General features: G+C 44.1%; 1 protein-coding gene across 4 annotated transcripts in view; it reads left to right on the plus strand.

Annotated features, from left to right (window-relative positions):
* The window catches only part of CRISPLD2 (cysteine rich secretory protein LCCL domain containing 2), a 43,021-nt gene that overhangs the window by 5,352 nt on the left and 19,772 nt on the right, over positions 1–17,897 (plus strand). For all 4 annotated transcript variants that reach the window (XM_005292290.5, XM_008168633.4, XM_065567284.1 and 1 more), the window contains 7 exons: positions 2,580–2,894; positions 8,569–8,687; positions 10,868–11,000; positions 12,149–12,264; positions 13,970–14,070; positions 16,405–16,563; positions 17,593–17,653. In XM_005292290.5, the coding sequence (XP_005292347.2) occupies positions 2,661–2,894; positions 8,569–8,687; positions 10,868–11,000; positions 12,149–12,264; positions 13,970–14,070; positions 16,405–16,563; positions 17,593–17,653 (923 nt within the window). In that variant the 5' untranslated portion in view covers positions 2,580–2,660. The remainder of the gene's footprint in view (positions 1–2,579; positions 2,895–8,568; positions 8,688–10,867; positions 11,001–12,148; positions 12,265–13,969; positions 14,071–16,404; positions 16,564–17,592; positions 17,654–17,897) is intronic.

Consider the following 17,897-nt stretch of genomic DNA (forward strand, 5'->3'; position numbering starts at 1 on the left):
TGCTAGATACATGCCGGGACAGCATAGGCCAGGGATGGCCAATCTGAGCCTGAGAAGGAGCCAGAATTTACCAATGTACATTGCCAAAGAGCCACAGTAACACGTCAGCAGCCCCCCATCCGCTCCAACACCTCCCGCCCGCCGGCAGCCCCACCAGTCAGCGGTTTCACATGTGCAGGAGGCTCTGGCGGCGAGGAGGAGGGAAGAGCAAGGGCATGGCAGGCTCAGGGGAAGGGGCAGGGAGGACCTTGGGGGAAGGGGTGGAGTGGGGGCAGAGCCAGGGGTTGAGCAGTGAGCACCACCCGGCACATTGGAAAGTTGGCGCCTGTAGCTCCAGCCCCAGAGTCAACGCCTATGCAAGGAGCTGAATATTAACCTCTGAAGAGCCGCATGCAGGTTGGTCACCCCTGACATAGGCCCTGGGCTCGATTTTCAGGGGGTTGACACTTCCCTTGACTTCAACTGGAGTTGTGGGAGCTCAGCACCTCTGAAAATTAGACCCTTTATGTTTTGCATTCTGAGCATCGTCATCATCAGAATTATTGCGTGCTGTGTCTGTACCCCTGCCTAAAAGAATGTTGTTCACACCTGGCTGCATTTCCATTAGATTGGAAGCAAAATATTTCTAGATTTAAATATAGAGCATGCTCTGATTTATGTTTTTCCACCCTCAAAAGCAGTTCTGCTGCCCCCCTAGAGACATAACACTCAGCAAGAAAGAAAATGAATCACCTATTCCAAATACGTTTAACAATATCAAGCTGTAAACACCCCTGCTTTAAAACACCCAGTGGGGGAAGATGTAGTGGTAATTTGCAATGCTGTAAGTTTAAACAGTGAAATCTGCAGAACCATCACCTAAAGAAAATATTTGGGGGGCCTATTCAGGAAAGGGCTCTAACAGCCATTACACAAAAGGATGTTTAAAATGACAGCATTAGGGATAGTTTTGACTTGGGAAAGGCTGCATCTCTTGGAATAGTCCCTCTTTGTAGAGCTGCCCTGACGTACAGTTGTTCCCGTTGGCATGGTGGTTCCCCTATTGCAAGCATCATGGAATAACACTGGAAGTCTTTTATTTACCACTTTGGTTTAATGAAGAGGGGACTAGATAGTTCCACTGTCAGATGTGCAGTGTAAATGTTTAAACCCTATTACGTATTATTCTTATGATGGTAGCTATTACCAGCCCCACTTGCGATCACAGCCAACTGGACAAACCTCTAGTAAGAGACAGCCGAGGGTCTATATAAGCCAAGACAAATGGCTCTCAGGTGAGGGACTAAGCGTGGACTATTAATGATGAGAATCGGGGTGGAGAATTTGCTGGACGATTACAGGTGTGTCTGAAGGAAGAGGGAGAGAGGGGGCCTTGCAATTGAGGACATGGATGATCAAGGCTGGAGATTCAAACCATCAAGTCAGCACATTTAAATTTAGGGCCAGCATTCACCTCTGGTTAACTCTCCCCACTAAAGGCAGGCTGACTCATGGCAACCGAGCAGTGCAGAAGTGGTTCCTATTCGAGAAGAGGCCGGGAAATCTACTCCGGCTCCTCTCCTAATCTGTAATAATTCATATAGCTGGCTGCGCTTCTGTCTCCAGCTAAGTGCAGTAACAGCGTCAGCGAGAACCCCCCAGTGCGTCACTTGCAGACCGGAATTTCGATTGCTCTGATATTACGATGACATTTTCACATAAACATACACAGATTCTGGGAGCTGGCAGCTGGCTCTGCCTGAGTCTATTGGCAGGCAGAGGCCTCTGAAATAACTGTAGCTCATGTCTGACCTCTGTGACTTGGCTGCTGGGGAAGTTTGCTTTCCCTTTTGTTAGGATCTGTTCTCCTCCTTTAAGGCCGACACTTGGAAGAAATAATGTGTCATTGCTCACGCTGCATACGTGAAAAAGCACAGCCTGGATTACGTGATCGTTTAAGGGCCTGGGCATTGATTCACCCCAATGGATACAAATTACACCTCAAAGGAGAATCTATATATACTCCAAAGGAAAATTCAATTTTCCCCATCTGCCTTTATGGGCATTCCATGGCTGTCCGAACAGTGCTCCGCCCCCACATAGTCCCACCCATTTTTGAAGCTGTATTGGGTCCCTCTAGATTCTGCATGGGGAATGGGCTGTAAAGAGGTTATGAGCACATAACATTGATGCAACTCTCTTTCCCCACCTTGGTGGGCATGCTGGAAGTAGGTGCAGGCAAAAAGGTTGGCCTTGCAAAATTCATGTGCAACGGCATATCTAATTAGTCCGTATAACCCCAATGATTGTATGTGGAAGTGGATAGATCTGGAAAAAGAGAGTATTCAGTGTGAAATCTAGATAATACCTAATTTAAGAAGGAAATAGGATAGGGCATCCTATCTGTGACATGGGAAACATTGAGGTTCCTCACTGCTGTGTAGGAGAGAAAATAATTTGTTTAACTTTCAGGATTGCATCACTCCTTTATTGTGCAAGAATCTGAATCCAAGGCCCCTTGCCTCTTTGGAAATTCTACGGGGTGTCAATGTTCTTTAGTGGTAGATTAAGTGACTGTTTGTTTCCCACTTGAATTCCAGATCTGTACAGAGCAGTAGAGCTGCCTTTGAGAAAACCAGAGTGCTTCCATCTCCTTCATCTCGACTTCCATTGAGTAGAGAATGACCATGAGTCCTGCCCTGTCTTGGTTCCTCCCTCTTGGATGTTTACTGGTTTTGATGCATGAAGCGCAAGGCTTTTTCTTGCCCAATGGCACGCACTTCGAGAGCATTTTGAGCAGATATCACTCCAGAGCCAAGAGAGCCATTCCAAGGTCAGACAAAGAGGAGATTTTGATGCTTCATAACAAGCTGAGAGGTGAAGTCTATCCTTCAGCCTCCAATATGGAATATATGGTGAGTTCAACTATTGGTACTGAAATTTGTGTGACCACATCAGTTTTTCTTCTGGCCAGAGGACAGTAACACACTCTGCTAGTGGTTTTCTGGAGCCATCTTATCCCACTGAATTGTTTTTGTTGGAAGGGACCATTAGTGGGTCAACTAGTCCATCCCACTGCATAGTTTCAGGACTGATTTCATTATTCATAAAACATCCTCAGTACTGTCTAGTCTAGCCCTGAATGCCTCCATTGATGGCAATTCCACAACCTCCCTTGGCAGCTTATTCCATACCTAAATGTCATCCAAGTACCCAGTTTTCCCTAACATTTAACCTCCATTCTCCCTGTTGAAGCTTCAGCTGCTTAAGACTCGGGCATTGTGGAATGCCATTGTCTGCACAGAGAAGCCACACCAGCCATCTCTGGGAAGCATTTACTCACCTACAGTAATCACACCTTTGCTGGGGTTCTTTGGCTTGCTGTAGTTATGGCCCAGTGCCTCTGGTGATATGCTAACACCACCAGTTCTCATTGACTTCAATGGGAGTTGAAGATGCTCAGCACCTTGGAGGATCAGGACTTCTCCATCTGCAATATAGGCCCAATCTGTTAAAATCTTTAGAAAGCCTCCCATTGAGGTCAGTGGTAGATGAACTGGTGGTATTTGGTGTGTTTTTTCCCCCTGACCTCAAGGAACCAAAATACACTCAATGTGTACTCTCACTTCAGAGAGAGCCCTTGAAAAGTCAAAGTGTTAAGTGTGTCTTTACCAGCAGCAGCAATTAAGATGACTACCTTTTCACCATAGAGCTTTCCATACAGCGCCGTGGGCCCTACCTTGAGCTATTTCTGGGGCGTCTTCAAAATATTGTGGAATCAGAGAACGACAGAGGGTGGTAATTTTTGTGCATTTATCTCTCCTGCAAATATTGTTACTGCAAAAATAGCACCAGTTTGACAGTCTGTCTCTTCTGGATTCATTCATTGAGCTGGTAATTGAGACTGTGTGTAAAAAGGATTCATGTGATATAAAAGGCATCTTTTATTAATAATACCTTTTGCCATTTGACTGAATGCCATAAATGTAAAACTCTGCCTTAAGAGAACAGGGAGGGAAGAGTAAGGGAGAAAAGGCAATATTATATCTGTCTTTACTTTTACATCAGCTCTTCAGATAAGCCTTAAGAGTGCCAGGTTCCTTGCTATTAGTTGTTGCTGCTTTGTCAGTGAGAGAGTTACAGTCCTTCCTAAGAGTTGTTTTATTGTATCCCTGTTGTTCAGTAGACTGGGATATTCTGCGGGCTGCCTGTAACATACTGCAAGGGAAGATGTGGCTTGATTGATTCCAAGAAAGTAAACACAAAGCAATGCAAGAAAGCCAAACGCATTTTCATTGGCTTTGGGGATCTAAAAGTGCTTCAGTAGTGGAGTGTTCACTGGCTGACTTCTATTTACTCGTCCAGGATGGTTACTGGTTGATGTTTGTCTTTGCTCAGGGTGCTTTTCTAGTGGTTTTATGGGAGACTTTGTACAAATGAAAGAGCCCGGTATGCTGTGAAGAAAGAAGTTGGGTATAAAATGGTGCTACTTGGAAAGACTATAATCAGCCTTTCATGTGTTCATAATATTGTGTTTACCTAATGTGTTTACCTAATATTCCTCGGGAATCCTTGCACGCATTCTGAGCACGAAGTTAACTTTAATCCTTTGTTTTAAACTGAACACGTCTCAGCCTTTGCTCATTTAAGATGATGGGCTGTTTTCAGTGCTGTTCAGAAAGAGAGAGGCTAAAGGCTTAATTTTTTTTTTTTTTAATTTGATGCCGGTAGCAAACTCTTCATAGGAGAAGACTTGGCATTAATTTGTGGATAAGTAGGTAGAACATGGGTTCTTGGCTAACAGCATCCATGTATTGGCTGTGAAACTCCATTATCCCATGTCTATATCTGATGCACTTAAATGACCTAAAGTTGCACAGAGAGCTGATGTTTTCCAGGAAATGGAGATATTCATCTGCTGTGTCATTATTATCCAACATATACCAAAATTAAATGATGTAGCCAGTTCAATAACATATATGTATGCTGAGCAACATATACTCTTTATTGTTCGAGAGCAATTATACATATAACTGAAGCAAGAGAATGATTCAAGCAAAGGGAAAAAATGTCTGAGGATGGGGTAACAGTAGAGTGGAGAGAGAATAGAAATTCAATAAAGCCGTAACCTAGTGCAATGCAAGCTGTTTTGCTTGACTATGTTAGGATAATGGAGTTCAAGGTTAACAGTGGTATTCAGTGTTAATGGAAAATGAGTTCCATGGCTCCCTTTTGGCAGGCTTTGTTCTAGGCCAGATGTGAACAGTATACATTCTTCCAGATGAAGCTGGCCAGAAATAAAATTACCCTAACCACCTTGCAACTTTAGTACATACACTTCCACTGTATGTTTTTATTATAGAACAGTAGTAATGGTGATGGCTTATGGCCAAAACAAAACAAGCTCCATATTGATAATAAACCTTGAAAAATAAGCAGAAGCTTCTAAGACACCAGTGACCTTTAGGTTGGCTTAGTCAGCAGCAATGAACATCAAAAACCTTACCTTGCCCAGAGGGGCTGGATGACACATGTATTGTCTGTCAGTTCTCAATGGATTTTTCCAACAAATTAACAGGCTACAAATGATTGGGCTACATGTATTCCTAGAAGGAAAGTATCTTAGTTCCCTTGCATGTGGAGTTAACCTGTCTTACTCTATGTGATTAAAAGTAGTGAAATTACTAATCATGAATGTGGAGGGGATTGTATTACTAGGTGGGGCAAGCAAGCTGGTTCAAGGTTCTGCCAATGCACCTCAAACCACCTTGTAGAATATCTGCTATTCCAGTTCCACACCAGTCCTGCCACAGCAGTGGAGTTGGTTGAGATTAGCCAATTACTTGTGTGAGTTAAAATAGCATTCCCACCCGAATGTCACATTTACAAACAAGACAGGTGAGCAAATGCATGCCTAATTGTGCATGCTCTTATTGTAGTTGCATGTGCAAATTGCGATAATGGTTTAGGTAAACTGTGCATGTGTTTTGTGTAATTATGTCCTTAACTTCATTCAAAAACTATCCCAAGTCTCCAGAAGTAAAAAGTGTTCCAAACCGTTTTGAATCATGTTGACCGCCAGCACATTTTAAACCATTTCCTGGAGAGTATCCACCACAGTGAAGACTTGTGCAGTCACATTCACCAATATACAATATGTATTTACTTTCTCTGGGTTACAACCGCCTATTGGTATGGCAGTTAGGTTACAGAAAATCTGAACACAAGAAAAAACAAATTTAAGCTGACACTTAAAACCAATCAATGCAGTGGTTCTCAAACTTTTGTACTGGTGACCCCTTTCACATAGCTAGCCTCTGAGTGCAACCCCCCTTATAAATCAAAAACATTTTTTTATATATTTAACACCATTATAAATGCCGGAGGCAAAGCAGGGTTTGGGGTAGAGGCTGACAGCTCGCGACTCCCCATGTAATAACCATGTGACCCCCTGAGTGGTCCCAGTTTGAGAACCCCTGAATTAATGTGTCTTGCCTCTTGCCCTGCAAATTGCTAGACTCAGGCTCTTCCAGCTTGCCAAAGAGTGAATTTAAATAAGTCGCAGTGAGTGTAGCTGGTTAGTGCAGTTCTGGCTTTAATGTTGATCTTAGATATATATTGATTTGAGTATTTGGCATTAAGGGGTCTTCAGAGAACAGTCTGAAGTCTATTTTGTTGATATATTTATTGCATTTGGAATCATTCCAGTCTCCTGAAGGCATTCATATGTTGAAAGAGAAGCAAATGGCAGCTCTAATTTAAATAGCATGGTTTTGTAATTTGATGCCGGCAGAACCAAGCATCTCCAAATCAAGCATGAATCCACACAAAAACCCCCGAGCTCGTTCCCAGTCTTTCATTGAGTGTCTCTTGCCTGTATTGGTTTGTTTTATCCATAGACACCAGAGGAAGATGTAGCACATATGTTCATGTCAATTTCCATTTAGTGGCCTATTGCTCATGTCGTATGGTCTCTGCATTAAATTAGGAGACTTGGAAAGCAACTGCCTTTGAGGCTGCACTCTGGAGGGCTCTGGTGGAAAGCTCTGAAATACTAGGAACATTAGGATCTTGTGAGAGCTTCTGTGGCTTTAGACTGGATTTGAAGAGGGTCAGATAATGGCTGGCGTTTATATGGTGCACAAAGTGGCAGACCATGAGGAGTCTTGTGTCCATGTACAAGGGCCAACCACAGTTGTAGTCTCTGTTCTGAGTCAACAAGTTACCCAAAAAGGGGCAGGGATGACCAGGGCCCCCTACTCACTCCTCATTGGCCAGTGGAGCTGGATGGCTGGAATAGAGAGCGCATAGTGGTCATACTCCCCCTGTATGTGAGGTAAGCTCCAGGAGACATTGCATTTCTCTCATGCCAGCATGGTGTGACCCTGCATTGCCCCAATGTAACTGCCAGACTCTGCCCCTAAATGTTAGGGTGACCAGATGTCCCGATTTTATAGGGACAGTCCCAATTTGGGGGTCTTTTTCTTATATAGGTTCCTATTACCCCCACCCCGTCCCGATTTTTCACATTTGCTGTCTGGTCACCCTACTAAATGTTCAGTTGCTCAGATGCCATCATAGTTGTCTATCTGCTGGATCCTAAGTGCCCTCAGCTTTCATAGACCTTTGCAAGAGTTGTGAGAGCAAAGCGCCTCACAGGTTTGGGCCCAGTGGCTGCCTGTCTTGGTGAAGCTAGGAAGAAGATGGAAGGATCTGTTGGTACATTAAGAAAATTCATCGACACAGCACTATCTACTATGTTCAAAAATCCACTTTTAAGCAAATTTGTTCATGATAGACTGCACTCGGCTCAGAAAACAACACACTCCCCATTGAAGCTGTGCACAAAGGGGTAGTTGAGAGGAATATGCTGATGTTAAGTTTGGACCCTCACCCCACATTCGCGTCATTGCGCCGAAGAATCAGCAGCTCCAAACTAGAGTTGATCATATGTGGTATCTCCCAAGAAGCGCGATGCCAGACGTTGAAAAGTGGGACTATTTTGTGCTGGATCCATGCATTTCCATTGTATTAAATGGGGAATTCACTCCCAGGTCAGGGCCCGGAATTGCATTGCATAATACTAGGTCTGAGAGGCTGAGCTGGGGATCATGTGCAAGTCTTAACCCTCATAGGTTCTGCTGGTCCCGTCTCTTGGTTCTTAAGGTATGTCTCTGCTGGATGCTTCTTTCAGCAGCGTATAGAATACGGACATGGGTAGCCCCTCTAACGTGGGTATAAATAGTAGTGCAGACCATGAGGCATACCTGGGACAAGTAAAGACACACCTGAAGGGGGTGGGTATGTACCTGAGTACATATCCTACATGGCTCTCTACTCACCCGAGCCATGCGTCCCCGTCTACACTGCTGTTTTTAGCAATGTAGCGTCCCACTGCTGGAGTCTTTCATTGATACGTGTAGCTACACATCATAGTGTGGAAACAGCTTGCTTTTCACTGCGGCACGTAGCTACACGTAGCCTGCGTGCCGCCAGCGCTGTGTAGCGTAGGCATAACCTAAGTCTAATGTAAGATGTTTTCAGACTGAGAGTATTTGTCAATGGATCTGTTCTTTGATTCTCACGCAGACCTGGGATGATGAGCTGGAAAGATCTGCAGAGGCTTGGGCCCAGGAGTGCATCTGGGATCATGGACCTGCCAGCCTCATTATGTCCATTGGTCAGAATTTGGCTGTTCATTGGGGCAGGTAAGAGATGGAACGCTGAGTGTCTAATGTGCCATATCTGTTTAATAGTGTCATTCTGGGTCTCGCCCTGTTTGACAATTTGGGAGGTTTGTCTTGTCAATATTTAATAAAAAGAACTTGACTAGCTGGAAAAAAGGAGCTGTGAAACTAATACAGTAATAACATCTATTGGGCCTTTCAGCCAGCAGTGCCCAACATGCTTAGGAAATGTTAAGTAAACCTCACTATTTGGTGGGTTTACCTGTGAGGCACAGAGAAGTGAAGGGACTTGCCCAACGTCATACAGAGACTTAGTGGCAGAGTTGGCATCAGAATCTAGGACCCTGACTCCCAAGTCCCCTGTTTCACGTAGCTTTGCTCTCTCCATTAACCAGCAAAGAAGTTCTGAGGAACCATTTTTGGCCATTCCCACTAGGTCTGAACACTGTTATAAGTCCTCTAAGTGCATCGCACCATATTTCCCTTTTCACTTCCCAATTTATCTTTACTGCAACCACTTTGTATTTGCTTGCAGATGGCCATGTAATTCTAGGTGAGCAAATAGTTTGTTTTATACTCCCGGGAAAAAAACCTGGGGCTTTGGAAATTATTGTGTTTCTGCATCCACATGGATTGCTCGGCCAGCTCCTGGTGAGAAGAACCCATCTGGTGCTTTCCACTGAGGAGACTCATCAAATGGCAATCTGTTTCTTTGTCATCATTTTCCTGAGCATTGTTGGCCTAATGAACCACGTTGGATGCTGTCCAGATAAGCTGTTGAGAGCTCAACCAATGGCTAAATTGGAGCTCATCTGGTGCCGATGTTAAGGGTGAATTTAGTGTTTCTTTTAAAGTCTTAATTGTTCTTACAAACAAAGGAGCTAGGGAGTCAGGACATAATTTGTGTTTTGTTAGGTTAATGATGAAAGGAAAAGATTTGCCTAACTGGCTTGGTTGTGATTATGCCCATTGTAAAACTCAGTTGAAGTCAGTGGGGTTTCTTCAGTGTAAGACTGATGTGATATCAGAATTGGGCCCAATTTTTTTTTTTTGGACAAATTGCAGTAACAAAGGAGGAGGCGATCTTGTGGTTAACGTACAGGACTGGGAGTTAGGAGACCAGGTCTAACTTGGGCTCCACTACAGACTTCCTGAGTGACCTTGGGCTAATCACGTACTGTAGGTCCCAATCTTGTTCCCATTGAAATCAGTGAGAAAACTGCCATTGATTTCAGTGCATGAAGGTTTGGGTCCATAAGCCCTCTACCTCAATTTCCTCAGTAAAATGGGGCCAATGTTACCTACCTCACCACGTACTGTGACACAGAATTCATTAATGGTTTTAATGCATGTTGAGGTCATCAGACAAAGGTTATGATGGAAGTGCAAAGTATCCTTGATAATGACATCTGTGATTCCAGTGATTTGCTCATTTACATCCCAGACAGATTGCTACATCCCGGCTTGAGGTACTGTTAGTTACAATTGGTGAAAGGCTATCTGGGCCCATCGTATACCACAGGCACTGTGTGTATGAGTGTCTGTCTACATAATTTTGCTGACATTTACAACAGAAGCACGGATCACAGTGCAACGGTGCCACAAACCACATTTACAAGTGCGCTGCACGTCCAAACCACATACCACACGTGCCTACTGCATGGCGGCTGAGGACATGAGTGTACTTCCAGATGTAATGAATTGTCTAGTGGTAAAATAGGTACATGACTTTCCGTTTAATATGTTTGGCAATTTCTAGCTGATGTTTACTTTCAAAATACAATCTTCTGCCAAACTGAAGTCTTTTGTAATTGAGTGGAAAAGCCAAGGGGACGTTTCAGGTCAACGGCTTTTGAAAAGAAAGCTAAACCTATAAATACTACAGAATGTCCGATTGGGTCATGGATTTTAAAGAAACAGCCCCTAATACTTGCCTGCATGTAAAACACCAGAGATTTGTCATTAGTCAAAATATGACGCTGGCTTTTTCTACAATTTCCTATGGCCCCTCTGTTTGTTAAAGTTGCAGCTCCTTACCAAGATGGCACCACATTGCACTGTGAACTCACTTTACAATTATCCTGTACCAAATTATTGAGAATTTCATATTAACAAAAGGGGACGTGGGCGTGCTGGGGTTGGGTTGAAAACCCACAGTTCTAGTTAGCGATCCAGCTCGTTATGTATCTTTGGTCTTTCAGGTATCGTTCTCCAGCCTTCCACGTCCAATCTTGGTATGACGAAGTTAAAGATTATACTTATCCGTATCCCCACGAATGTGACCCTTGGTGTCCAGAAAGATGCTCTGGAGCAATGTGCACTCACTATACCCAGGTAAAGAAGAGGAAGGAAACATGAAGTCCTGAGTTCTGTGTCTGAACTTGGTGTGTTCCCTCACACCCCGCGTAGCCCATAGCGCTAGTGTCACCCACACACCTCCTGGGTGTGGTGTTCTGTCCCATTTAATGGCACCGAGACCACTTAGAGAGAGAGATTGAGTCTGCTCTGCAGCTTTAGCTAACAGCTGCATGTCTTTTAGCTCATGCAGTAGAGGCCCACGTATTTAGCTCCAGAGGTGCCAGGTTCGATCCCGCCCGCCAACGACCGGGGTCTGTCAGCATTAAACCAGCATTAGCATTTATTTTATTCAGCAGTAATGCAAAGCACCTACAGGCCTGTATCCTGTATGACGTTGGCTTCAGCAGTTAGCACAAGGCTTGAGGCCTGTGAACTTTGGCACAGATAAACGGCCTAAGGGCTTGTCTATACTTACGCGCTGGTTCGGCGGCTGGCAATTGAACTTCTGGGTTCGATTTATCGCGTCTTGTCTGGACGCGATAAATTGAACCCAGAAGTGCTCCCCGTCGACTCCGGTAATCCTGCTCGGCGTGAGGAGTACGCGGAGTCGACGAGGGAGCCTGCCTGCCGCGTCTGGACCGCGGTAAGTTCGAACTAAGGTACGTCGACTTCAGCTACGTTATTCACATAGCTGAAGTTGTGTACCTTAGTTCGAATTGGGGGGTTAGTGTAGACCAGGCCTAACAGTTACCTCCTGCGTTTTGGGGAACTGGAAATAGTGTGTTTGGGGGAATTTTGTCCATAACTACACCAGCCAGCTACAGGAATGTGAGCTAATACCAGCTTTTGGATAGAAACTCTGCAGATGTCTGACCACAAGAGTGCCATGGCAATGTATTGATGTATATAATAATAAATTAAGATCATTAATATACTAACCTATAGGAGAAGGGCACCTCAACATTAATAGAATGAGGAAATACAAATAAGGAAGAAACCCGTACTGAATATGCATTAGACAGAGTGGCATCTGCGTAACTTCTTATAAAAGTTGTATCCCAGCCTGTCTGCAGGGGTAGGAGGAGATGTAGATGCTAGTCATTAGGAAAATATACTCAGGAAGCTTGATCGAATGTGCCTTTTGTGGCATTCTGTTTTTTAAAATGTCTGTGTTGTGCTTTCAGATCGTTTGGGCCACAACAAACAAGGTTGGCTGTGCTGTAAACGTCTGCAAACAGATGAGTGTTTGGGGAGAAATCTGGGAGAATGCTGTCTACCTGGTCTGCAACTACTCTCCCAAGTAAGGAAGACACAATATGTTTCAACCCCCCCCCCCCCCCCCAGCTTTTAAAACTGCATCCTGGCAAGTTGCTTAACAAATATAGAATCTGGTGCAGAGATTTCAATCAGGGGTCCCGTTGTGCTAAGTTCTATACGGACATGTAGCAAGTGACAGTCTCTGCCCCAGAGAGCTTACAGTTACGTAACTCAAGCATTCAGGATTGAGCCAGTCTTGGGTTGGGCTTCTTCTAGAAGTGGAAGTTACATTTAACACCTTCGAATGAATGCATCTGTGGCAAGATTTTAGTAAGAGGTTTGGCCTGGGTCACAAATTGATATTGATGTTAATATTGTTTCATATTTAATTGGTAGGCCCTGGAAATCTGCCCTGTGCAGCACAAGACACAAATATCAAAGACGCCCCTGTCCCAGAGAGCATAGAGTTTAGAATACAGCTATAGAAAGGCAACACAACACTGAAAGGTCTGGAGAAAGAAGTCAATATATACATGAAGGTATTCTGATTGCAGACTCCATTGAGTTCTGCTGAGCGTTAAGGTTAGGGGGAACATAGTCATCACAGTTTGTTGTGGTGAAATCCGTTGGGAATCTTATGGGTATATAGGCCAACAGTAAGCCCTCCCTCCCATGAGATACTGCGCACCTTTATCTCCTTCGGAATGGAGTGGAATTTGAGGAAACTCATAGTCATGCAGGATTGTACCATATGTTTCTTCTCAGGAGAAGGTTGAACTGCTTTGCGTATCATCAGTTCAGGACTGCTGAATAGACAAATGCTCAAATATAAGACTCTTCTGGAATTTCTGCTTGCATGCAGAATGCATGAATGCAGTATCTGCATAGGATTTTAATGTAAAAGTTTAATATAATATATATATATATACACATACACACATGCACCCTTCTGAAACAGGCCTTTTAGAAGTGAAATGAGGTGAAACCTTTGCCTTAAAGTAACCGATTTGCAGTGGTGACCCTTTAAAGTTTATGTGAGATAGCTGCCTAACATTCAGTCAGTCTGTAGTGATTACCACAGCTGTGGAGAATGCTGCTGTGGCATCAGAGGTAAAACTGAGGGGGTTTTGAGTCATTAGAAAATAGGGTGTGAGGATAAATATTCCCAGACAAGTTGTCTAGAGACATCAGCAAGTTGTCTAGAGCGCTCACCATGACTAGTATTTCTGATGTCTCCGGCTAAGCCCTGTGTTTTTCTGTTTGGAGGCAGTTCCAGGTTGGAAAATGGAACAGCTTTTAAATGGAAACGAATTTTGTTCCATGCTGGCCTGTGTAGCTGATGGAATAATCTTGAGAGCAAAGAAATGATAGTGGACTTGTGGCTCTGATCACCTCAATGAACACACACGAGAGAGCTAACGGCAAATACCAGTCTGTGACTAACCAGTTGTGAAGCAGAAGGGAAACTACTGTACTGTGCTGCGTTTACTTAGTTTGCTGAGTTATCGCGAGAACGCTGCAGACTGTATGTTCATGGAAAGATCAGAGACTGGCGGTCCTTTCCCATATTTACAGCAATCTAGCAACACAGAAGTACAGTGGAAACATTCATTTCCCACAATTCCTCAGGGCCTTGAGGCTCAGGGGTGCAGGACTCAGCACATAGAGCCTGAAAGTGAAGTAAGAGAATTGTGTGTGTGGCATAGAGGTTATTTAACAGAAAAAAAATTCTCTCATGCTTTTTTCAGGGGGAACTGGATTGGAGAAGCTCCTTATAAAAATGGCAGGCCCTGCTCTGAATGCCCACCGAGCTATGGAGGAAGCTGCCAGAACAACCTCTGTTACAAAGGTAGGTGATCAATAAGCTATTTCTCTCAGCTCAGTGCATCATGGGGAAATGCAGATGATTTCACCTCGGTCCTTTCTGTGTGGTATGGAGAAATTGGAGAAGAAATGTTTCTGGAAACTTTTCATTAAAAGCACTTACAGATTTGTATGCTTTCAATTCACCACGGTTAACTCTGAAACATACAGAATAAGCAACAGAGGGTCCTGGGGCACCTTTAAGACTAACAGAAGTATTGGGAGCATAAGCTTTCGTGGGTAAGAACCTCACTTCTTCAGATGCAAGGCTTATGCTCCCAATACTTCTGTTAGTTAGGCTAGGTCTACACTACAGCGGGGGGTCGACCTAAGATACGCAACTTCAGCTACGTGAATAGCGTAGCTGAAGTGGCGTATTTTAGGTCGACTTACCTGGCTGTGAGGACGGCGGCAAGTCGACCGCTGCCGCGCCGCCGTCGACTCCGCTGCCGCCTCTTGCCGCGGTGGATTTCCGGAGTCGACGGCAGAGCGATCAGGGATCGATTTTATCGCGTCTTCACTAGACGCGATAAGTCGATCCCCAATAGATCGATTGCTACCCGCCGATCCGGCGGGTAGTGAAGACGTGCCCTTAAAAGTGCCACAGGACCATTTGTTGCTTTTTACAGATTCAGACTAACACGGCTACCCCTCTGATACTTGATACACAATAAGGTGAAGCAGGTACTATATGAGACTGTCTGAAGCAGAAATGCCATGTAACTCCCTAAAACCTAGAGCTCAAATTCTGCTTATATGCACTGGTGTAAAGTCAGAGTAACTCCGTCAGTTCAAGGAAGTTTCTCTGAGTTACCCTGGTGTAACTGAGATCAGTTTGGCCCAATGAATTTAGACTTGTCTATGTCGTAGCTATAAGCAATACCGTCCTCATTTGGCTTGCTCCATACATGGTGTTCTATTTAGTAAATGAAAACTATTATTAATTCTAAAACCATCAGTGAAATTGCTCATATTTAAAATAGAGGATGCTCTGGAGCTGTGTGTCGATGGTATCGTCTTTCTTTACCTACAGAAGGCTTTTCCTCTGTGAAGGAGTGAGCCCGTTTTCATAGATGCAGACAAACTCCCTGGAGACTTGTTCAAAGCAAAGATTTTGGGCCCAAATCAATTTAGGTGCTTGATTTTTAGTAGCCTGAGCAATGAGGAAGCAAACAGGTATGCAATGTATTTCCATAGGGAAGAGAAAAGAGAGAATGGAATGAGACCACTGGCTGTACAGCTGGAGGGAGAAATTCCTCTGCGAGATCAGTCATCAGTTTGTCCGTATCATTCCTCTCTCCATTGCTGGGGATGTAAGCAAAGTGAGGTTTCGGCTAGGAGGACACGTCAAGGGAAGTGGATTTAGCTTGTGCCACTTCGGAGCTTTTTTCCCTAACTATGGACTTTAGGGTATGTCTAACTGCAATTAAAAACCCGCGGCTGGCCCATGCCAGCTGACTTGGGCTTGCAGGGCTCAGGCTGTGGGGCTGTTTAATCGGGGTGTAGACTTCCAGGCTTGGGCTGGAGCCCGAACTTTGGGACCATCCCACCTCCTAGAGCCTGGGCTCAGAAGTCGGCACTGCAATGAAACAGCCCCAGAGCCCAAGCCCCACAAGCCCGAGTCGGCTGACACAAGCCAGCCGCGGGCGTCCACCTGCAGTGTAGACGTATCCTCAGAGGGCACAAGAGCGTTAACTTTGCAGCAAAGTAAGGAGAAATGAGTAGTGTATGCTGTGTAGCTTGATTTGACCTAGCAATGATGACACTACCAGGACCTTCATTTCCGAGTGGACAGAATAAATCTAGGATGAGGATGAGGAAGGTAGTTTTGAGGAGGATAACCTACACGAGAAAGGGAGGGCATTAGCCATCTGACCATTTAACTGGTTAGGATCCTTTCTTGACAGTCTCCAATTAATATGCCTGACTATCTTAGAGGACTGACCTTTTCCTCTATAGAGTAAAAGCTGTACTGGTAAATCGCATGATAAATAATTGTAAGACATTCACACACACTCATCAGCATTCTAACTAATAGTGACAGATCACTTCAACCACTTACACCTTAGTTCTTTATGCCGTGCTTTAGATGCTGAGTAAATGAATGGTATGAACCCAGACCTCTTTTCCTGGTTCTTTACCCACCCTAGGAATCTGGCCCATTCTGTATTTAACTTGCATTTTGTTGGGTTTCCAGCCGTTTAGAAATAGATCTTTGTCAAACCAAACAGAATCTTCCATGAAATATCAGTCCTCCTTCAGCTCGTCTGACTTTGCTATTAATGCCAGAATACTGTTTTACCTCCCCCCACCCAATAAGATGACCACTACGTACAAAAGCCTGAGCGGGATGAGACTAACGAAGTGGAGGTCCCACAAATTACAGAGGAAAAACATGTGTGGGTGCAAGAACGGGTGACCAAACCCACCAAATCAACCAAGATCAAGAAAATCACCACAACCGCGGACAGTTTCATGAGTAAGAGAGCTTCTTTGTCTTCCACATCCTATAAGCTTTTAAATATCCTTGTAGGAGTGTGTGTGCGCACGTGTGTGGATATGGACTGAGATGCGAAGAAGCCTCCAGTGCAAACCTGTGTTGAGGGCTAGTTAAAATAATTGGATTTTTTTTTTTTGGCCAACTTGTTTGGAAGCAATATTTTGTGTGTCCAACTTGAGGCCTGATTGTTCAGACAACCCTGAAAAGTAGGCCCTTTTACAGCATCTCGGGCTAGATGCCCAAGAATTGAGGCACTCAAAATCACTAGTTGGTCTGTTCTGGTTCTTCTATCACACTCGTCGTCATAGTATCCAAGCACCTTTAGAAATTCTTGGCCATGATCACTAGATTATATTCATATCTAGGCATTTTATTGTCCGTGATTTACTATTTTACTCATTTGAACTATTCTAAACTCAAAATTCACCACCTTGACATCCTTTCTGGATTTTGTCCAGAGGGAGAAGGGGGGCCAACTCTGCTTGGCAAGGTCTGCTGAAATATTTATGGAATTGATAGTATCTCTTTAAAGGTTTTTCTAATCATTGTAATTTAAAGAGTGCTCTACTGCAAGTGAGCTGAGGGAAGTGAGCATATCCTTCTCAAGTCTATCTACTGGAATGTGGGTAGCCTATAATTAAGTGGATGATAGGAGTGCTAAGCACTGTCTTTAGGCTGTAAATTGAAGTCTTCTGGTGTCAAGTGTTTCTGCCAAGTTAATATTTACAAAGACTCCTTTGTGATAAAAGGAATGGCTAAAGTGGCAATAAAGTGGCCAGGTGAGGGATGTAAAACTGCTTCAGGCTTATTGTTCTGAGTTAGAAGTTCCCGACTGCCCAGTTATTCTGTGATAAGAATTCAATTTTCCCACACAGAAGTAGTCCTGGAGACCATGTCATGTACCTGAGTTATCACTATAATGCAAGTTGACCACTTATCTCTGGGCAGTTTTTTCCTTGCATTCTCGTCTCTTATGTCTTCCCCCCACCCCCTCCTTTTTTTTTCTAGCACAGGTCATTAAGTGCGACACCAAAATGAGGGACAAATGCAAAGGATCAACATGCAACAGGTAGCGTTTTATCGACTTCTGCTGCAGTGGTCATGGAAATGGCCACCTTAAACCTGGCTGGCTTTTGCAAACATGGAGTGGGCTGGGTTCTATTGACTGTGACTAGAATCCAAATGCTGTCTAAATCCCTATGAAAAAAGTCCTTTCATTCTTCTTAATACAAATGATTCGGCCAAGTTTAGCAGTAAGGTGACTCCATTTACTTAATGCTCGAAATGGTGAACGGCTATGATAACCCACAGCT

This window comes from Chrysemys picta, chromosome 14, assembly GCF_011386835.1.
Source record: "Chrysemys picta bellii isolate R12L10 chromosome 14, ASM1138683v2, whole genome shotgun sequence".
NCBI lineage: Eukaryota > Metazoa > Chordata > Testudines > Emydidae > Chrysemys > Chrysemys picta.